Source organism: Herpailurus yagouaroundi, unplaced genomic scaffold (genome assembly GCF_014898765.1).
Source record: "Herpailurus yagouaroundi ecotype Mexico unplaced genomic scaffold, PumYag 222, whole genome shotgun sequence".
Classification (NCBI taxonomy): domain Eukaryota; kingdom Metazoa; phylum Chordata; class Mammalia; order Carnivora; family Felidae; genus Herpailurus; species Herpailurus yagouaroundi.
Genome location: NW_024412453.1, coordinates 5,593,182 through 5,615,959, shown reverse-complemented (window position 1 = coordinate 5,615,959; position 22,778 = coordinate 5,593,182). Strand labels below are relative to the sequence as shown.

The following is a 22,778-nucleotide window of genomic DNA, read 5'->3' as shown; positions in this document are numbered from 1 at the left end:
ACTCGGTGTCTGACTCTGGGGAGGCAAATGTTGTTCAAGAATAGTTTTAGTCCCAGACTTGATGGAATTGATAAGGTAAATGACTGATACGAAATTCCAAAAGACACCCACAATTTATTTAGGGTTGTTGAAATATTCTCCTGGTATTTGTTTGGGGATTAAACAAGCCATCAAGTTGCCTCAAGCCTAGAATCCTTTGGCTTCTGCCTCATTTTTTATTATAATAGAACCATTGTGCCTTGCTGTGGGCAAAGCAGATATATTTATGGATATGTGCCTGCAAATAAATCAGGACAAAGGACCCTTATCCCAAAAGGCAAAAGAGAGTGAATTCCTGCCTGTGGGGTATCTGGGGAAATAGCAAGTGAAAACTTTATTTCAGGAGTCTCATTTCCTCTGGGCATCTCATGCAAATTGTCCTTCCAGTCTATAGTATAACCTTTCATAAAAGTAATGTTTATTGATTTTTTTCTCATTATAAAATGACACGTTTTTTTGTCATTGCAGAAATTTTTGAAATGGCAAATTGAGAGAATACAAAATAAACAAATACCTACATACATACAAGTTTGCTTTTGAGCCACCATCCAGAGATAACCATGTCAGTATTTTAATACAGGCGCTTAAATCCAAATGCTCTCCAGGGCCAGGGAATAGCAGGTGTCAGCCAGTGCCAGTCCTCATGGGGCGGGCTGACCATGCCAGTGTGGAGTACCCATGGGCCCTGGTACTGAGCTCCAGCACATCCTTGCCTTCTGGGAATTGCAGACTTGAAGTTGCCAACCGGTCTCCTGATTTTTCAAGAGAAATTAGAAATCCAGATTTTTGTGTGAATCTAAGTTTTTTCAATGCCCACCTTCTTTAAATAAGGAAAACCCCTTTGGGCCAGATGGGATGCATCTGTGGCACCCTTTGGGTCATATCCTGTTGGATTTTGCATATTGTACTACACCTAATTAAAACGACCTGTCTTACTGTTTTTAAATTTTTTAATGTTTATTTTTGAGAGAAAGAGAGAGAGTGAGTGGGAGAGGGGCACAGAGAGACAGAGACAGAATCTGATGCAGGCTCCAGGCTCTGAACTGTCAGCAAAGAACCCTACACGGGGCTCGAATTCACAAGCCGTGAGATCATGACCTGAGCTGAAGTTGGACACTTGAAGGACTGAACCACCCAGGCACACCCCTCATTTTAGTTTTAATTGCTCAAGTACCATATACAGTCAAGAGGAGGTATCACAGGACTTTGTTTTCAGTTATATATAGGGTTATATGTACCCTAGATGCCCCTTAGAAGCCAAAGGTTCAAGAGAAAACCCTTCTCGAATTTTCACTCAATCAACATGCATTTACTGAGCATCTCCCACGTGTCAGGCCCTCTTAGGCACTGGGCACTCGGCTGTGACCCAGACAAACCAGGCCCCTGAATTCAAGGATTTTCCATTCTAGTGTAAAGACAGTACCTCAGCATACCTAACAAAAGCCACATGGTAGCAATGAGTTGGTGACTTAAGATTCAGTGGTCAAGCAAGATCTCTCTGAGGTGGTAACATTTGTGCAGAATGGGACTACAGAGCCAGACGTGCAACGTAACAGGAGAAGAGCATCCCCAGCAAAAAGTTTATCCTGTGCAAAGGTCCCAAGGTAGAAATGAGCTTAGCATGCTCAAGAACCCAAAATAAAGAATCCATGTGGCTAGAAGGTAGGGGTTTGGGACAAAGGGAAACAAAGTGAGGCTAGAAGGAGAGGCAGGACCTGGTTGGCCACATGGGGAGGTTGGATTTTATCATAGACATCAAGCAAACCATTTATGGTATGTAAGCAGTGGACAGTGGATATGGCTACTAACAATGGGTTACAGCGGACAAAGTAGGAAGGGACAAGCAAGGAAGCTCCTGGAAAGGGCCAGGTAGGGTGTGATGGTGGCTTGGATGAGGATGCTAGCAGTGCATAAGGAGAAGAGAGGATGGATTCAGGTGGGAACAACAGGATTTCCTGATAGAAGGTGAGGGAAGGCAAGCAATCAAAGACTAACTCCTGGATTTCTAGAGTGCTTGACCATGGCTCATTTACTTGATCCCTTAGTAGCACCTAGTACCACTGACCACTCCCTTCTGGAACCACTTTTTTCTCTTGACTCTCATGACAAGCTCTCCTATGTTTCGTCCACCCTCACTGACCCTACCCACCTTACAGAACAAACGTGGACAGACTATCTATTGTAATGATGCCACATAACAAGTCCCAAATCAGTGTTTTGAAAGGATCAGCATTGACACAGCGCTCAAGTGTGTGGGTCAGCTGGGCAGTTTTCCTGGTCTCAGCTGGTGTCTCTTCCGCATGTACAGCCAGCTGCAGGTCACAAGTGGGGCTCTGTTGTCTGTAGCTGAGACTTGTCAGCGGATCTAGGATGGCTTCGGCTGGGATGGTAGGGATGGCTCTGTTCTTGTTCTCCGTGCCTCCTCCCCTGGCAGGCAAGCTCAGGCATGCTCTCAAGGTAGGCACAAAAGAGCAAGAGCCAAGTAGAAATGTACAAGACTCTGGAGGCTCTGGCTCAGACCTGGCATGACACCCCTTGTACCACACTCTTCTAGCCAAAACAGATTCAAGACCGAGAACTAGACTGTCTCATTGGTGCAAGGAGACGTACAGAGTCAAATGGAAAAGAGTGTGGAGACAGCAGAAGTGAAGAACTGGGGACATGAATGCAGGCTGCCCCAAGACCCCTCCACAACTCTAGGCTCTCCACAGTAGCTACCAGCCACAAGCGAGCATTCACATTTAAATTAACTAAAATTCAAACGTCAGCTCCTTAGGCACACTGGCCACGTTTCAAGCGCTCAGGAGTCACAGTGGCTGGTTGCTACTCTACTGGGCAGCAGAGGAGAAAAGCATTCCCATCATGGCAGAAAGTTCGGCAGCACAGTCCAGGGAGGGGGGTTTGTGGCTCCCAGCATCCAGACCCAAAGCGGGTTTGCATAAGCCCTGAATGTTCGACTGGCAATCCCAAGACAGCACAAGCTTTTTTTCTCAGAGCCCCAGAGGCATCCCAACAACAAGACAGTGACTTCGAGAGATGTGTCAACACAGGAAGGCAGCTTCCCTGACCATTATAATTGGACATGAAGACTTAAACTCCTGACTGGAGCCAGAGGGCAGGAAGGACAAGGGGTGGGGCAATAATTTGTGGAATGCTGTTTCCTAGGGGCCACCAGCACCATCTGAGTGCTATGCTATTAACACATTGCAGAGGCCGACAGCTTTTATTTCATGCGTAGGAAGGACAAAGAGCTGAGCTGTCCACAACTCCCCTCTCTCTGTGCCTCCCCCCCCACCTCCTTGGGGTACCTCTGCTTAGCTTCCCTGCCCCTTTCAGCCCAGAGACCTTGAGTATCAAAGGCATGTGTATTAAGGGGCTACCTGTTTGTGTGTATATCTCTTGGATTGGCAATAGTCTTTAAGGATAATACTCAATGCTGTGGGGTGAGAAGGACAGTGGGAATGTAAATCCGTACAACCTTTCTGATAAAGTTGAACAGCAGACATAAAGAGCCTTTTGGAGATGAGAGACAGTGATGTTCCAAAAAAGGTTTTTTATTAAAAGATGTTTAATGCAGCATTCTTTAGAATTGCAAAAAAAAAAAAAAAAACACAAAAAACACAAAAAACACGTTAAACATCTAAAGATGGACTTGCTCTATGACCTATGGCATTACAGTGGAGTGGTGTGTGTGCGCACACTCAGACAAAAATCATGTTTTCAGAGACTTTTCAAAGACATGAGATAATGCTTGGGCAATACTATGAAGCAAAAGCAGAATATAAGCAGAAGGTATATTATGATCCCAAATATGTAAGATATATGCAAATATATGCATAGAAAATAAGGCTGAAGGGTAAGACATCAATATGGCACCGTTGGCATACTGTTGTCACTTTCTGGTACCTAGCACCAGAGGATCAATAAATAACTGTGAACTGACATCCTCCATGGGAAGAAGCATCAAAAGTAATAATGTTTATTTTCTTTATTGTGCTTTTGTTCAGTCAGCATGTTTTACATTTATAAACAGCCAAGAAGTCATTTATAGTTCTTGGGACCTGAGATACACAGGGAGCAGCTTTCAGGAGGGTGCAAAGGACCATGGTCTGCACTGTGTAAAACGGGGCCTGTTTTTGGAACGGCCCCAGTATGATGGGTAGCGCACTCCGTTGTGAGCCCACACACCTCTGGCCCTACCACATGAGCCCACGTAAGACTGCATCTGTTACAGGTACTACCCGATGGGCCACCCAGCATCCGTCCACCTCTACTTCCTTGCGGACCGCTTCCAGGGCTTTCTGATCAAGCATCACGCTACCAATCTGGCCGTGAGCAAACTTGAGACCCTGGAGACATGGGTGATGCCAAAGAAAGTCTTCAAGATCGCAAGTCCCCCCAGTGACTTCGGGAGGCTCCAATTTTCTGAGGTAGGAGTCCTGTCGTGCTTCTTCGTCTTTTGCGGCACCCCTGCCGGCTTCTCTTTCCCAGTCTGGCATTTGAGGATGGAGATGGAAGGGAAGGGGAGTTGGAGAGCCCAGACGATAGCTAACCCCATACCTGCAGATCTTCCAGTGCACGGGAACTGGCATCTTAAACGAGAGGAGGGAGAGAGACAGAGTGTGTGGCCGCTCTCAGTGGTCCAAACTGACCTGAAGCCTTGGTCTGTTTTTTTTAACAGTAGAATCATCTTAATTTTTTATCCTACCCAGTGACTCCTCCTAAGCCTGTATTAGCAATAGACGGAACAAACCAGTATCGTAATGAAGTGATGGCATTAGTCTCCTTTTACAGACTGGAAAACTGAGGCCTCTGGAGGGCCAAGAACTTTCTGGATCTTAGCTAGGAAGTTGTAGAGCTCCAAACTGAGCCCAGGTATCTCTGCCCACGTATCTCATGCTTAATGGTGTTTCTGTCTCCCCAATTCCTAGCACAGGGTTTTATTCAAATCAGTCATTGAATGAGTGGATGGATGGATGGATGGATGGAGGAATGGATGGATACATGGATAGATACATGGATGGACAGATGAATTGATACATGGATGGATGGATGGATGGATGGATAGATGGGTGAGTGGGTGGATGGATGGGCAGGTGGGGATGGATAGATGGGTGAGTGGGTGGATGGATGGGCAGGTGGGCCACTGGATAGACAGACAGGTGTGTGGGTACATGAATCTATGGGATGCATTTTTAGTTTTTATTTTGTTTTTTGTTTTTGTTTCTTTGCCCAGCACCACCCTTATGACATCAGCCATACCTGCAGACCCAGTCTGGCCTCTATGTATCCAGCCTCATTTGTTACCACTCTCCTCCCCACTCACACTTCTTGTGTTGTTGTCACACATGCCAAGCTTGTTCCTGCCTCCAGCTTGGCAGATTCTCATCTTCCGGCCTAGAATACTTTCCCCCAGGTTTTCACATAGCTTTTTTTTGTCATTCTGATCTGCATCCCAATGGTGAACCATCAGAGAAGCCTTCCCTCCCACCTACATATGCCACAAGAGCAAATTCTCCACTTGACATGTACCTATTTTATTGTTTTCTTTTCTTAGCGCTTACCATTTAAACATCATCTTGTTGGTTTCTCTGATCACTTGCTGATCGTCCTCGAGAAAGCTGGGACTGTGTTCCCTGTCCTCAGCATCTGTAGGTGCTGAATACGATTTCTGAATGAAGGAGTATGTCCACTTGGGTGGGGGATGCCGGAGGAAAGGAAGCATGATCCAGCGTGGTGAGGGTCGCCCACACAAAACTCTAGCACCTGATTTCTGCCTTCCCCATATCAGCAAGGAGCCAGAGAAGGTGATGCATCTCTGCAGTTGAGCAGTCCCAGTGAGCTGGGCTGCTGGGTTAACTACAAAGAGTCTAGTTTTAGAATAGGGAGTATCTTGAAAAGCTGGGAGTGGGCGGGGATAGGCAGGAAGGATCCCACCTGCTCATATGTCCCTGCCGGTCCCTCACCAGCCACCTGTGGCCTACCTGGCCGAGCTGTGCCCTACTGCATGGGGTTTCTTGTTAAGCCACCATTCTCAATTAAGGATCCAAATGGATTGGCTGGATTCAAGCTGCCATGGAAGTCGACCCCATAAATTACCAGCATCAGGGGGCCATTAGACACTGCCCCAGTTGGATCCTGTGCCGGGGGGCCCAGGCGGCCAACTGAAGACATTAACGTCCCATTAATGAGACGGATGCCTGGTGGTTGGGCTCTCCCTGTTTATCAGCCTGCCAGTGGGTAACTGGGCACTTCTGGTGGTGACAAATGAGGTTGGCCACTCAATGGCTAGTGATTTGTGAGGCTTCCTACCATAGGGCTGGTAACTTTGATGTGAGAACCACCAAGACCCCTGGCAGAGCAACAGCGTGTGATGCAGGGGGCCCTGGATCTTGTATTTTGAATTTTTTTCTGAATTCCTAATAATTTATAAGGCAAACAGTATAAAACTGGTAAAAAGAAAGGAAAGAACTGTAGGGAATGCCCCCCCCCCCCCCACCGCCTGGTGGCAGCACAGCCCCAGGACTCTGCGCAGGGCCTGGCTCAGAGCAGGTGGCCATTGTTGGGCCATCAGAGGGACTTCTCCATCCCATGAGAGTGCCATGCTGGTGGCTGGCAGAAAAGATGCTCATTGCTTTACAGACAGTCACCAAGTGGCTACAGTGTACTAGGTGCAGAGAGACCACGGTGACCTAGACAGGCTCTTGTCATGGAATTATAGTCAGGTGGTAAGGCAGCCTGTGAGTGAGCAAATAAACGAAGAAAAACATTTCAGCTAAAGAACATAAAACTTCATTCCTGTCCTTGCTGAGGACTGAAGAGGCTGATGGGGACTACTTCCAATGGGATGGTTCATTCAGGAAAGCTTTTCTAAGGAGATTACTGCAGAGCAGAATCCTGTAAAAAAGAACCATCCACTGGGAGACCTATAGCATTCCAAACAGAGAGAAGAGCATGTGCAAAGGCCCTGGGCCTCCAGGAAGGAGCTTGGCACACTCAAGGAGCAGCAAGGCCAGTGTGGCCAGAGCACCGTGAGAGGGAGAGTGGTAGAAGGGAGGTCTCAGAGGGAATGGGACAGATCATGAGGGGGGCTTGAAGGCCATGGAAGGAAAGCTCAGATTGTATTTGAAATGCAGTGAGAAGCTTTTAGTCGGTTTGAAGTTGGGGAGCCATATGTTGAACTTGAACAGGCACTTAAATTTGAGTAGTGATCACTGTGTAGTAAGCGTTTATGGGCTTGCACGGTGAGTCTGTGAAAAGATCTTGAAGCCCCAGAGGTTGTGACAGCAGTGGGGTGCCATCTCAGGCAGCCCTGCTTGTGCTTGGGGGAGGCAGCCAGGCTTCTGCCCACTCTTCCAGGATTGGAAATGAGATCCACTTCTCCACTGACAGCTGCTCTACAGATCTTCTATCTGGACTATCTTGGTTTTAGAGCTCAGACTTAAGAGAATTGGTCATCCCCCTTTCTTTGGGGAATCCAAGGACCCTGGTCTGGAGCATCCCCACACTGCTCTAAATGGTCACAAAGCCCTTCCTTAAGTAGGACCCCAATAAGTTTGTGACCAGTCCTCCATTTGTTAGTGTCTGTGGGAAAGCCAGCGTGTGGAGGGCCTGGTGCATAGGGATGTCCGTGTGCTTTGCCCCTAATTATTCATGAATAGAGGATGGATGGATGGACGGATGGATGGATGGATAAAGTCAGACGAGCACCACCATGTGCTCAGTACTGCTTTAGGCACCAGCGATACATTGGTGAACAGGCCAGACACAGCCACTCTCCTCATGGAGTTGACAGTCCAGAGCTCAGGAAAGAGACACATAAATTAAAAGTTGTAAAACTGTGCAAAAAAAAGAAAAACCCAAAACTGAGAGGGGCAAACACTTAGAGAAGCACCCACCTCGGGGCGCCTGGGTGGCTCAGTCGGTTAAAATTCCGACTTCCCCTCAGGTCAAGGTCTCATGGCTCCTGAGTTCAAGCGCTGCATTGAGCTCTCTCCTGTTAGCACAGAGCCCACTTACGATCCTCTGTCCCCTCTCTCTGTGTCCTCCCCCTTCCTCTGCTCATGCTCTTTCTCTCTCAAAAATAAACACCTTTATAAAAAGAGACTAGAGAAGCACCAGGGTGGTGCCTCTAACTGGGAAGGCTGCTTAGTAGAGCTGATGCCTTGGCTGAGCTCTCCGTGGGGAGTGCGGTCTGGGCAGGAGGACGGTGGGGAAAGGAAGGAAGACTGTTCCAGCCAGAGGGCCAGGAAGAAAGAAAAGGTCAGAGACGAGAGAGAGCCCGCCTCACAGAGGCGCCGAGACATCCAGGTGTCCTGGAGCAGGGGTGAGTGGGAGGGAGGCTGGGGGGCGGAGATGAAGCCAGACAGAAAGGGACGAGACCTCGCAGGATGGGGATGAGAGACTGGACTTGAGACCAGCAAGGGTTGGATGTAGGGGACGTAACAGGACTGCATTTCTTGAGAAAACTCTCCGAGACATGGAGGCTATCTGGAATCTCGTGCGCTCATTCATTCATTTCTTCGGTTAATGGTAGCTGTTTGCCTCCTGCTGTGTTCCAGCCACTGTGCTAGCACAAGGGTCCTCAGGGGGAGCTGATCCACACGGTGGCAGCGGATGCCGCATTATCATCGATCTGGGAGGGCCGGCCACCCCTGCCGAAGTGCCACAGCCATCCCTACCTCCGCTGCCCTTAGGACAGCTCCTCGGTCCCAGTCCGTAGGCTCTTGTGTAAACATGGAAACCTGGAACAAGCTGTGGGAGCGTGCATCCCTGGCAGACAGTAGGCGTCTGGCACGTCTGTGTGAGTGAACTTGTGAATGAGCAAGTGAATGAATGATCAGCAACACAAGAGTGGACTAGAACACAGCTTCTGGGGTTGGACTTCCTGGGTCTCCTTGTTGGCTCTGCCCCTCACTGACCACAACAAGTGACCTCAGTGCCCTGAGCCCCGGTTTTCTCATCTGTAAAATGAGGATAATGATGGTGTCTCCCCTTCACAGAGCGGAGAGGGTCAAACAAGTGGGTTCACTGGAGCGCTCAGCGTTAAGCCAGTCCCATGGTAAGCTTTTGGGAAGCATGAGCCACGGAGCTCTGGGTCTAAGAGAAAGACCAGACGCAGCAACCAGTGGCACGAACAAGAAAGTAAGCCAGCTCCTGTACATGAGGCATTTTCTCGGGGTGTTGGTGCACCTTCTCATGCACCTGTACCGCAACCCACACGCACACCTTGGAGATGCTGGTCACGGAAAGACCACAGAAACAGGCAAGCCTTAGAGTGTGCTCGTTATCTGCTGACAACGTTGCCCACATGCTGTATCTTCGAAAACATGAAATTAAATCTCCTGGGGGAGCAGAAGACCCCTCGTTTAAATTGGTTTGAAATAGTAACAGCTCAGTATCCGGGATCTGTGTAGTCCATTCATTTCTTTGCGACGTCACTCACTCAGTGATGTGACAGATATTAACCAGACACGGACACCTGCTGTGCACCAGGCATGGTGCTAGGCACCAGGAAAGCACAGTGAAGCAGGCCACAGGGGCACTGAGCAGCAGCGAGAGGACAGTTCAGAGGCTGTTCCTGGCCACTCTGGCTGAAGAACAAACTGCAGGCGACTCAAGTGTTAGGAGGGAAGCCAAGAGCAGGCCCCTGCCAGTCAGAGCCACACAGACACCAGCTCGCTGGCAGGAAGGGTGGGTGTCACAGCCACCTCCCACCCCTAAGATCTAGCTCTGAGTGCATTAGGGAGGCCACAGCGGTCTCTTCCCGGGAGAGCCATGTGAACTGCCAGCAATAAGCGAGGCTGAGGGACCCTCCTATTTCCCAGCTTGTGATAGAGCAGCTCAGAAACCTGAGCTCCATTCATGTTCAGAATGTCATACTAGATGGAGGTGCCTGATCTAGAAGACGGAGAACCAAAGTGGAAACCGCCCGCACCTGCCTAGCAGTGGGGGTATGTGTCCTCGGGATGGCCTGCCAGCAGGCATTGATTGATTCAGTGCATGTTGTGTGTTTTCTTTCCAAGTGTCAAATGCTGTATGAGGCCCAGGAGGCCTAGTGGTTTAATGAACAGACCACAGACTGGGTCCGAATCTCAAATCTTCTGCTTACTACCACTTTTGCAGTCTTGAGCAGCTGACCTCCTGAGAGCTTCCCTCATCTGTAAAATGGGTGTATGTAGCCCAACAAGCAGGATCGTAGGCCTCTCTGGGACCCTGTATCCTAAATCCGGCTCAGTGATTCCAAGACTTGTTCTCTTCTTTCAGGTCGGCACTGACTGGGATGCCAAGGAGCGGCTCTTCCGCAACTTTGGGGGGCTCCTGGGGCCCATGGATGAGCCGGTAGGCATGCAGAAATGGGGGAAGGGCCCCAATGTCACCGTGACTGTCATCTGGGTGGATCCCGTCAACATCATCGCAGCCACCTATGACATCCTGATTGAATCCACTGCCGAATTCACTCACTACAAGCCCCCTTTGAACTTGCCCCTGAGGCCTGGGGTCTGGACAGTGAAAATTCTTCACCACTGGGTGCCAGTTGCAGAGACCAAATTCCTCGTTGCACCTCTGACCTTCTCAAATAGGCAGCCCATCAAACCAGGTGAGTACTCCTAGTGTCTCTGGGGGTGGAAATAATCCATCCTGGGCGTCTCCCGGGTCTTCTCCCTCAGGCATTGCAGGTGGGGGGCATGTGGGCTGCCTCCGAGAACAGTGCTCTCTGCTCAGCATTTTTCCCTGCTTGTTTGCAAAGAGAGCCTTCTAATCTTCTACCTGCACACTGAGATGATGTTCTCTGTGTATTAGGTACCTAATTATTAGATGCTCTCCCACTGGACTTCCAGAGAGCCCTGATTATATTTAAAACAAGATGGGAAATAAACCCAGGCAGATAGTGAGTTTTGGCAACTCTTACTGTTTTAAAAATAGTAATTAAAATAGGAAATTCTTTCCATCAAAAATATGATACACTAGATGAAAAGACTAGTAAGAAAATATTTGCTACACATAAAAAAAAAATACATTCACAATATATAAAGAAATCCCATAAATCAAACTACAAGCCAGGGGCCGAATCTGGCCCACTCCCTCTTTTTTAAGTAAAGTTTTATTGGGACACAGCCACACCCATTTATTTACATATTGTTTATGGTTTCCTTGGGACTACAGTGGCCGCATTGAGTAATTGTGACATAGATTGCATGGCCCACAAATCCAAAACACCGACTATCTGGCCCTTTAGAGAAAAGGATTGCTGGCCTTTGCTACAAAGGAGAAAGGAGAAAGAAAGGGGGGAAAAAAAAAAAAAGGACAGGGCATAAATGGCCCACACACATATGAAAAGATGCTCAGCCTCATGAATAATGAGAGCAATGCAAATTAAAAGCAAAAAGAGATCCGATTTCATGCCACTATGTTGTGAAATGTTCGAAGGTTAGACAATATCATATGATGGAGGGTTGGAGAATAATGGCTTCCCACGTAGTGTTGGCATGGGGCGGGGGGTGGGGCAAAGTGATAAAACGGGTTTAGAAAATGGCATAGCATCTCCTACCAAAGCTGAACACACACCTCCTACTGCCCAGAAATCCCAGCCTAAGGTGTATGCCCTACAGATGTGTGCAGAAGTAGAGCAGAATTGTTCATAGTGGCACCAAACCGGAAGCAGTGCAGATGCCCACATTCAGATGTATGAACACTGCGGGGTCTGTTCAGACAGCAGAGCTCTGTGCCATGCATTGATCTGGATGAGTCTCTACAACATAATGTTGAGAGGAAAATATCACAGAAGAGTCATAATTAGAGCGCATACATTTAAAGTTCAAAAGCAAGCCAAGCCACCACTACGTTATTTCAGGATTCTCTGTCCATAAAAAGCTGTGAGAAAACGAGTTGTTAATAGGAAATCAGGACAGTGGTTCCTGCTGAGCAGAGAGAGGGATGTCAGACTCTTAACGTGCCGCCTTCTTTTTCTTTTCTTACCCAGAGAGTTTACTTTTATTTTTCTGTCCTTTCCTCCTCCCCCTTTGATCACTGGGAACATCTTCCTCCCTGCTCAGTCCTACCTCCCAGAGTAACCACTGCCAACACTTTGGTATTCATCCTTCTAGAGGTTTCTCAAGGCTTCTAAAGCATCAACACACAAAATAAGTCACACACACACTGCTGGTGTTTGAAAATGGAGTGATACATTTTGGGGTGAAACTTCTCTTTGGACTTAACGAGTCAATATATATAAAGCTACTAGCTGCCTCGTATTCCACTGGGAGAAAGACCCACAATCTATCTTTCATCCCCTGAGTGGACATACAGTTTCTTTCGGTCATGGTGGGGTTACAGGTAACGCTGCAAAGATTCTTGAAATTGTCTATGCCCATGCAGATACATCTATAAAATAGATTCTTAGAAACAGGATTTCTGGATCTCTCTGTATTTGAAATTGTTGGTCTATATCTAACAGATCAGAAACCCAGAAGCCAAAAACGCACTCCAGCCTCTGGTTAGCTAAACTCTCAGTTCTGGGCTGGGTGCCATTTAGCTGGTGACACAAGGAGAGGGGGACATAGACATGGGGAGGGGTTGCCTGGAATCCTAACAAGGGGGTGTTGAAGTGAACTTGTGTGGGCCTCTTCTAAGTTTCTGTGCTGAGCAAGCAGAAAGATCCAGGCCTCATATTTTCTGGAGAAGGAAATCTGATCCTCCCAGCTCCCCTGGGAAGCAGGCAAAAGAACACATCCAGAACTAGCTGGGCCAGAGCCCACCCACTGAGGGCCCTCAAGTGCCCTCCTGGTTAGGTTCACATCTTTAGCATCCCTGAGAGTTCCCAAAGAAAGATGCAGAAGAGAGGGGTAGAAATAGCCTTGTCCTCTTTGCTCCACATACACCTGTGGGATATAACAAAGGAGGGGTCCTGAATCTACCTCCTCACCCCAGTAAAATAGCCTGGGGCCTTTAACTGGGTCCTGATTTTTCCAGTTTTTCCTCCTTAGAGTTTCTGAGGATGGCAAGGCTCTTGTAACCCTGCCCAGGAATAGCCAGGGGTCATTGTACCCCACTGGGAGCTGTCCCCCCCCACACACACATCAGCATTTGTGTCTATTAATGATGTTCCAGTGGCAGGGAACACGAAGGTGGGAGCAATGCAGTTTGTAAAATGATTCATCAGGAGTAATTTGCTATTGATGCGTCCCTGGTAATCTCGAGAAATCTGATGAGGTGGAATTGAGGAAAATTTAATTATAGAGGCAAGCATCACGGGCTAATGCTGTGATAGCATTTCCCCACCTTAACCTTGTTTTTCATCAGGGTTTTCTGCATCACCCATAATACTGGGTTCCCAGCGTTCAGATGTCTGTTAGCTGCTCTCTTCACTTTGCATGGCCTGCCTTTTGTCAGTTCAGGGATCTCCCCACCACCAGCTCTGCAGATGTGGAGGCACGGAGAGGCTCTGGTGGACAGATCAGGACCTGCTGGAGAGAGAACAGGTTTTGTTCTTGGGCAGATGGTTCAGGAGCTACCCGCCCCGTCTGCCAGATTTATAAACACGTTAGGTCCTACCTAAGTCAGCTAAATCACAGCAAGCCGGGATATATGTTCATGCAGGCTCATACCCCTTCTTGTACCTGTTACCCTTGGGGCCCAGCCCCTCTGCTTCTGGGAAGGGGAGGGACCGAGAGGGGATTGAGGGAAGGGAGGGAGGGATTGATTTTCTTGTCTGTAGTCAAGGCATGTTGTGAATGCCACTATTTGCAGGTGTATGGTATTTCTTCCCCCTTCGTGAACCTCACTCATGGACCACATACTAGAAAACAGTCTGTGGATTATCTGAGATCTCCTGGTTGCCAGTGAGGGTGACAGCCACTGCCAAACGAACAGAAAACGTTTTCTGAATGCCACACTGTCCTATAAGGACATTTCTTAGAACCCTGGCTATCTCAGCCAGGGCAAGAGCTGATTTGCTAAAACACAACTCACCAGAATCACTGGCCCGTGTGTTTTAAAAACCTGTTCTTGTATTTGGCAATAGAGTAGGCAATAAGAGAGAACCTCTCCAAAATAGAAGTATCTTGGCTTCTTTCCTTCAGCCCAAACGTGCACTTTCTGCTTCCCCCATCTTGAAACCCTGGGAAGGAGCCACACAGCCTCCTGCGTGTTCCTTTACTGTTTACAGAGCGTATGAACCTTTACCTGAGCCTCTTGCCAGCCCTCGGGGTCAATCTGGTATCAGGAATGAGTATCCAGTTTACAGATGGGGAAACCAAGTCTTTGAAAGACTGGCTTCCAGATGAAAATAAAATTTAAAAACTTAAAACCAGTCTTAAAGCTTCCAGTTGGTTGGATGTGCCTGCAAATAGAGTGTCCTGATGACGAGCTTTGGAACCAGCCAGTCCTGGATTGAACCCCTGATCTGTCTCACACGATAGCCACCTGTGTCCCCATCTGTAAAATGGGGATGATAACACCGGTCCTGTGACTGTGTGAGTGTAGGAGGATTGTGTCCTAAAAACACCAGCCACAGTAACCCTAGCTAAACTTCTTCAAGCACTTAGTACAGGCCCGGCATTGCTTGTGTGCGTGTGTTTGCACCAGATTTTGTCTCGTTTAATTTTAAGTCCATTATAATTAACATGTGGTATTCTATAGTTTCAGGTGCACATGTAGTGATTCAACCAATCTATACATTACCCAGTGCTCATCTCGATAGGCAACTCCTAATCCTCACCTAGTTTACCATCCCCCACCCACCTCACCTCTGGTAACCACCAGTATGTTCTCTGTATTTGAGTCTGGTTTTTTGGTTTCTCTTTTTTCCTTCTTGTCTCTTAAATTCCACCCAGGAGGGAAATCGTATGGTATTCATCTTTCTCTTATTTCAGTTAGCATTATACCCTCTAGTTCCATCCGTGTTGTTGCCAATGGCAAGATTTCATTCTTCTCTGTGACTAATATTCCACTGCATAAATACCACTGTACATAAGATACCTTCTTTATCTTTATGGCTAAAGCAGTACTTGGGCTGCTTGCATAATGTGGCTATTGTAAATAATGCTGCAATAAACATAGGGGTGCATGTGTGTTTTCAAGTCAGTGCTTTCATATTCTCTGGGTAGATAACTAGTAGTGTGAGTGCTGGATTGGAGGACAGTTCTATTTTTAACTTTTTGAGGAACCTCCATACTGTTTGTGACAGTGGCTGCACTAGCTTGCGTCCCCACCAGTAGCACATGAGGCTTCCTTTTCCTCCACGTCCCCAGCAACACGTGCGTGTGTTATAGTCCTCATTCTGACAGGTGTGAGGTGATACCTCATTGTGGTTTTGATTTGCAGTTCTCCAAGAATGACTGATGATGAGCATCTTTTCATGTGTCCGTTGGCCCTCTGGATGTCTTCTGCCGATTTCTAGTTGGATTATTTGGGGGTTTTTTGGTGTTGAGTTGTACAAGTTCTTTCTATATTTGGGATCCTAACACCAGGTGCCTTTTTAAGCACTTAAAAAGAAGTCAACCCTTCTAACCATCACAAAAGGTACTAGGTCAAGGAAACCAGGTGCCCAGTGTTGGTATCAGAATCCACACCCCAAGTGTGTGGGCCATGGGGATTCAGACCCAGACACCCTGACTGCCGTCTTCTCGTTCATGCATGAAGCGCTGCTGTTCAGCAAGGCAGGGCTGTCCTGAGAGACAGCTGAGGTCGACAGACGTGGGTTCAAACCTCAGCTCCGCCTCTCGTTACCTCTGTGATTTGCAGAAAGGCACTTAATGAGGCTTTGTGCTCACTGTTGCCTCTGCTCTGAACGCTCTTTCCTGCCATCTACCTGCGGCTGCTGCTTTCTCATTAACCAGCACTCAGCTCAGCTGTCACCTCACAGAGGCCTGCCTCGCCCCTCTCATCCCAAAGAAACACGCTTGTCACTCTCTAACCCCAGGGCTGCAAGCTTTTACTGCAAAGGGCTACACAGTAAATATTTTCAGCTTGTGGGCCACGTACGGTCTCGGTCTGTACTCACCTGTGCTGTGGTAGCACAGAAGCAGCCGCAGACAAGAGGTACGCACAGGCATAGCTGTGTTCCCCTGAAACTCTATTTACAACAATATGCGGTGGGCCAGATTTGGCCCAAAGGCTGTAGCTCGCCAACCCCTTGCTGTACGGTCACACCCAGTTTAGTCCGGTTTTGCGTATTGCTGATTGAAATGACCTTGCTTATTTATCGCCATCAGTGTTCCTCCCCTGGGTCGTAATCTTCTTGACTACCTGGTTCACTCCACCACTGGGAGTGGAGCTTGGCACTTAAGGAAAAAGATTTAATGTTGAAGAGAGAGAGAGAGAATGTGTGCAAGCCAGGGAGGAGCAGAGAGAGAGAGAGGAGGAGAGAGTTCCAGGCAGGTTATGCCCTGTCATCACAGAGCCCGATGTGGGACTCGATCTCACAAACCGGGAGATCAGGAGTGGAGCTGAAACCAAGAGTGGGGTGCTCGACTGGCAGAGCCATCCAGGCAGCACTGAATACATCTTTATCACATGAATGAATGAAGGAGTGAATGCCTTGCACATAGGAGGTGCTTTAAATGCGCCACATGAATGTGTGGACTAGTAACTGACGCTGCTATGGGAACATGTGCTGACCGGAGGGACGAGCAGACAGTGCCCTGCACCAAGCAGGCCCCTGGCTGGGGAAGGAACGTCCCTGCGGTCGGATTCCTCGTCTGTGCGGTGGGGGCCACTGACCAACTTCCCGAGCTTGTCCCGTGACTGACGTGGTGACAGACGGTGCCCCGCGCCGTGCAAGGCCCGCAGCCGGCCCCCACTCTGTGGTGCGTCTGACGCTCTAATCCCTTTGCGTTTCAGAGGAGGCACTGAGGCTGCACAACGGGCCCCTCCGCAGCGCCTACATGGAACAGAGCTTCCAGAGCCTGAACCCCGTCCTCAGCCTGCCCATCAGCCCTGCCCAGGTGGAGCAGGCTCGCAGGAACGCGGCCACGGCTGGCGCGGGCCTCGAGCGCTGGCTGGACTCGCTGGTAGGTGGGATGTGGGCCGCCATGGACATCTGCACCACGGGCCCCACTGCCTGCCCCGTCATGCAGACCTGCAGCCAGACGGCCTGGAGCTCCTTCAGCCCCGACCCCAAGTCGGAGCTGGGGGCCGTCAAACCTGACGGCCGGCTCAGGTAGCACTGGGCACACATGAGCCACAGCAGATCTCAAAGGGAAAGCAGCCAGGGGGGCCGGTGGCACCTGGACCCTGGCCTCCCACCCCCGGCGGGGGGGGAGGGGTGTCTTTTGTGAGAGGAGCTCTCATGGCTACAGAATGATGGAGAAGGAAGGTGTAGAGGTCAAAGCCGTTTCTGCCGACGACCTGCATTTGACAAGCTGGGTACTGGGGGCAAGGACTGCTTGGTCCCCGCGCCACAGTGGTCTTACCTCTTTTGGTTGATCCTCAAAGCCTATAGGTTCCTTGTTGTCCCTGCCAGTGACCCAGTCCCCCAGACAAGTGATTCTCAAAACTTTTATTTTGAGCAGCAGACTTTAGTTTACTAAGCTCAGTTGGAAGGGGGAAGTTCAAGGTGCAGTTGAACTCCAGGCTGCTCTGGTTGAAGCTGGGGAGTGTAAGGTTCTTCTCCAAGCACAGCCCACCAGGCCGTCCCTTTGTCAGTGGCACCTCCCAAGGTACCTGTCCAGAACCCACAGGATCTGCAAAAGCCAGCTGGAAAAGCACGGCCCAGACCGTGGGCTTGATTGATCTCCAGCCCCCTGCTTGGGCTCATTTTCCTGCTCCTGGGCTGGAGAAGGAGACTGTCTGAGCCTTCCCCCAGCCTTGTCGGGTTGAGTTGTCCTCCTTAGTCACTAGATGAGCAGGAGAGCCTTTTGATGGAACATGGCCAAGGTTCCCCAAGGTGTCACTGCCCCAGGGCCAGGGTTCCAGGCCAGCCTCCCTCCGGGCTGCCACCGACAGGCTGATGCTCATAAGCATCAAGTCTCCTAGGCATTCGTGGGCCAGGAGACCATGACCTCATGGGTCCCGGCCAGTGGGAACTTTGGGGACCACGGCCATGAAACTCAGAGATTGTTGGGAGCCAACTCCTGAGCTGGACGGCACAGCAATACCCTCCCGTGCGTGAGCCCTTCTGCCCTGAGGTCCGGGCACTCCAGACCTCTGTGAATCATACCTGCCACCCCCATCCCTGGTGCTGTAGGAATGGACCAGACTTTCTACATCCCTGCAAAAGCATTTCAGATTTGGTTTCTAACTCCATGTCCTTCCTCCTGCGAGGTGCCACATCAAAGGGGGAAGCTTGCGGATGTGATTGGTTACTACCTTAACAGCAGTGTTACTCCAAATGCTCGAGGTGCAGAAACCTGACATCTGAGCCGTGGCTCCAGGCCCCTTCCTCCTCCAGCCCCCACCCCGTCCCCACGACAGGCTTTCTTTGGCACAGGCCCACCCGTGGCTGCACCATGTTCTGCTGCAGAGTCTATCCTGTGTCTCTGTGCAGTGTGTGTGTGAAGGGAGCAGAGCCCATGCCTCTCGCCCCCAAGCCCCTGCCCCACCGGGCCGGATGTCCTGCGGGCCAGGGAGGGGCTGGAAGAGGGACACTTGCAGTATTTATTATTTATATGTTTTAGTCCATGACTAATAGTAGGTGCTGCGTTTGCAGCTTGTTAGTTATGTTCTCTTACTAACTGAAGCTGCCTTTATTCATGAAAGGCCCCCCCTTCCCCTCCCTCCCCGCGGCCAGTGTCTGTCTCCTGTCTGCTCTGTATTCTCCACGTCCTGAGAGAAAGGCAGGGGTGTTGGACACTATGAGGAGAGTGTGTGCCTCAGCATCTGCTAACTGATAGTGGGGTGCCCTCACGACACTGAAGCCTTCCTCCTTCTCAGGCAGGGTGGGAGCCTGGGCTGGGCCTCCAGTACCAAACAGGCCAACGACTCAGGTGGAAGGAGAGGACCCAGGGCAGAGCCTGGGACCTTAGCAGGTGACAGAGGGAACCTGACTCTTTGCAAGCCTGGGAAGAAGAAAGATCCAGTTTAGAAAAAGGGGGAGTAGTCGGACTGAGCTGGGAGTTAGCCCCTGTCAATGGGCTGCAGGGGCTGTGGAGGGTCTTGCTGTGCAAGCCCAGGTCATTAGTCCATGAACTTGAGCCCAGAGGCCTCTGCCACCACCTCTTTCCACCCCAGCCCACCCAGGGAGCCTGCCTTTTCTCCCTCCTGGCAGAGTGGCTAGGAGCGTGTGTTTTCCACAGCGTCCTGTGTGGGGCTCAGCCCCATGTCCACACTTGCCCACGTTGCTGGCTTTCCCCCCAGAATGAGGGGAAGGGCCAGCTTACTCTGGGCACGATCCGCAGCCCCCTCCCTGCAAGGGATTCGAGATGCCAGGCAGGCAGCCCAGGTGTTTCTTTTGGGTCAGGGAATAAAATAAGCAAAAGCCTAGGATGACTTGAGAAAAGATGTTTCCACAAGAGACACACTAATAGGTGAACTCTCTTTTAATCTGAGAGTGATTAATCACAAGCCCCTGGAAACCCTGTCATAGTTGGAAGGGCAACGCCTGGGGCACTGAGTCACTGACCAGGTCTGAAGTCACTCATGCCAGAGGCTGGGGCATGCAGTGCGATTTCCCCACCAGCCTGCCCAAGTCTCACCAAACGGTCTCCAGGGAGGACAGAAAGCATAGCCTAGACCCCGTGGGTCACAGGGTGCCCTTTCCTCCCTTTGGAAAGAGACCTTTCTGGTCAGATCAAGGCATCATTTGGACTTCATTTCCCCATGGCAGTTTAACTTTTAAAAGGCCAGCACATTCAGAGAGAACCAGCAAGACCCCAGATGTCAGGGGGCAGGTGGATGCACTGCCTTCATCGTTCCCTGGCTGGTGCACGGACACCGGCTGGAACCTTGAGCTCTTTGCCAGGAAGGGGCAGAGTACAGACGTGTAGGGCTTTAGCCTGTCCCCTGACACAGCCCTGTCTACCGGGGACTCAGGACGCAAGCTCCCCTACAGCACCCAAGGGGGGATGGAGTAGGAGGGTGTACTGGCAACGGCTGCTGGCCAACACCTGCCGGGTCAGAGCTGCGCTGTGTGGCAGGGGTCCCAGACCCTTCCATCGTGGGGTAAGACAGCATGGTGGCTGCTGCCTGGTTTTGCACGTGAGTATGCAGGCACAGTGCAGTCTTCCCGTGGGGCCAGGGAGACCAGGGGATCCAGATGGTCACTGGAAATCTGATCTTTAAGTGTCGGCAAGGCTTTTTCTTTGTTTTGTTGGAGAGAGTGGGCAAAGGGAAATTCCACAGTTCATTCTGGGCACTGCCGGCCCACCCGCTGGCTGGAGAGGTGGTTTACCATGAGGTAGGCAGTGCCCACGTGGAGGAGGAAAAGCGCCACCCTTGGTGCAATCTCAGCAATCGCTCTGAAGAAACCATAAACCTCTTACCAGTCATTCCAACCAGGAGAGACGGTCCTGCAGAGAAGGGTTCCAGGAGGAAAGGCTTGTTCAGCTGTCCTAGGTCCCAAGATGGTGCTTAAAAAAAAAAAAAAAAGAATTTGGAGACCTCAGTCGCTGCCCCTTCAACCTAAAGAGGCCCACGCGTTCCAGAATTCCTGCCTGCCCAGGCAGAGCTGATGGATGACAGGTTGGCTGGGGGGCCCAGGAGGCTGGGTCGCAGCCCGGCTCTCTCCAAGTCCTACGTTTGAGCAGCTGTCCTGGCGCACGTTTCGGGAGCCCTGCTTGCTCGCAGGATGCCCGCTTTGCCTCAGTTACCTTACTTTGCCCATGGGTCTACCACAGGCGCTACCTCATTGTGTCTGCTGAGAAGTTTACCTGGGGGAGAAACGATTAGGTGTCCCAAATCTGCTCGAGCTGAATGTACAATCTATGCAAATTCTCTCCCTCTGTTTCCTTCTCTGTCTCTCAAAAGTATTTTTTTTTTTACGTTGCAAATCCGATACTTTATAGACCCTAGACTGAGGGCTTTCATGCGCCACCTGTGTCTGCCCCTCACGTTGTCTTTGGTTCTGTCCTCCCCAAGCCCCACCCAGGGAGACAGCGGCCCCCCTCCTTCCGGCTGGGAAGCCTCCCCCCTGCCTCTGCCCACGGAGTCCCCAGGAAAAGCAGGTTCTGCCCCCTTGCACCTCCATCCCCCTCTCCCCTCTCCTCCATTTCCCTTCCCTCACCCCCAAAAGCCTTAGGTTTCTCCTTTTTGAAATGTGGCCTTAAAATTATTTTTGGAAAGCTGACTGCCCTCTCCGTCCACCTTCCACCAACATCCGAGAAGAAGGAGCATCCTGAAGCTTTCGCGGCAGCCTCCTAAGCGAGAGGCTGCCCGTCTGTAGTTTGCAGATGCCGTACACATGGCTTCTAAACGCCGTCTTTAAGAGAAGCACTCTTCTGTTGTCCCTGTGGGTGAAACGAAGGCTCGGGTGCTCACGTGAACGTCAGCCCGTCCTCCGCGCACACTGCCGAGGTACCCTCTTTCCCCCACCCCCACCCAGGCGTGGTGACTTGGAGGTACTTCGTTCAAGGGTAAAGCAGGAGAGTTTCTCAGTTTCTCTCTTCCTCCTTCCTGCCTGGAAAGTGAGAGCATTAAATATTCCCAGCCGATGGGTCGTGTTCTCAAAGGGATCACACTTGCGCCTTCTGTTGTTCCAGGCTCTGTTGGAGGCCAAAGACAACCCTAGGGTTTCATAGGAAATTTACTGGAATTGAGTGCAACCGTCCTTCGAGTCCGTTCTCGGTCTTTTTTTGTTTCTAATATGTTGTCAATAGCGTGTGTTTGGGTATTTTTTTTTAGAGGCCTCACGATAAGTTATTACTGTCCCCCTCATTTTTTTCAAAGACATGTGGTGATATAGTTTTTAAAAATAACTATTTTGTTATAGATCATGATATGCATAAAACTGTACAGAAATATTTTGTAATGTATTGATTTAAAAAATCTGTAAATAAAGTTTAAAAAAATTCCAATGGCACACACCTGAAAGATGTAGATATTTTGCTATTTATTTAAAGGAGTATTTTAAGAGATATTGAACTATCTGAAATTGACAAGTTATCAAAATTCCAATCCTACGAATGCTTTTCCTCAAGGTAGACAGTGATTCTTGGAAATGATTGCACTACCCGCCCATTTTTGCACCTTTTCTGTCTTTTCATTTAGCAGAAAAACAACAACGAAATTGTGCCTTAGCTGTATTTTTTTGTCTAGGGGAGTCTGTTTCTGTCTGACAAAGCAAAATTTTTTGCAGAAAACAGTGGATGTATTAAATACTGTATCATACCAAAAACACTGCAGGTGTACATAGATGCTTTCTGTCATACTGTGTTTTCAGATGCAGAATTTTAAAATTAAAAAAAAAAATACTGTCTTTACGGAACAGCGGCTTATGGCTTCTCTTCAGCAATATCCCAGGTCTTCGCCAAATCTGGTCCTCTCTCCCCTCCTCTGCTCTGTCCATCCTGTAGTCTGAGGGTGATACTATCAGTTATCCAAAGGGGTACCAACTGGCTGGAATTACCAAGACCACAGGCCTGAGCTGGGCCCCTCCTGGGCAATCCTGGATGTGTGGCTACACTCCCTAATCATCCTGCTCTGTCTCTTGACAAGATTAGGACAGTGCCCTCCTGTATAGGAGTCCCCTGGTTGCAGGAGATGTTGTTAAGGAGAAGCTGCCATTTAAGTGGCCAGCGGTCTTCTCTATCCAAATGGCTGGTTGTATAGCAAAGCTGTTTCCCTTGCCTCACCACACATGCTTG

At 49.6% G+C, this 22,778-nt stretch overlaps 1 protein-coding gene across 3 annotated transcripts in view; it reads left to right on the top strand.

Moving 5' to 3' along the window:
• XYLT1 (xylosyltransferase 1) overlaps positions 1-22,399 on the top strand; it is a 278,553-nt gene extending 256,154 nt beyond the window's left edge. For all 3 annotated transcript variants that reach the window (XM_040458947.1, XM_040458948.1, XM_040458946.1), the window contains 3 exons: positions 4,274-4,469; positions 10,306-10,639; positions 16,882-22,399. In XM_040458947.1, coding sequence (XP_040314881.1) covers positions 4,274-4,469; positions 10,306-10,639; positions 16,882-17,204 — 853 coding nt within the window. In that variant the 3' untranslated portion in view covers positions 17,205-22,399. The remainder of the gene's footprint in view (positions 1-4,273; positions 4,470-10,305; positions 10,640-16,881) is intronic.
• Positions 22,400-22,778: the final 379 nt, after the last annotated feature.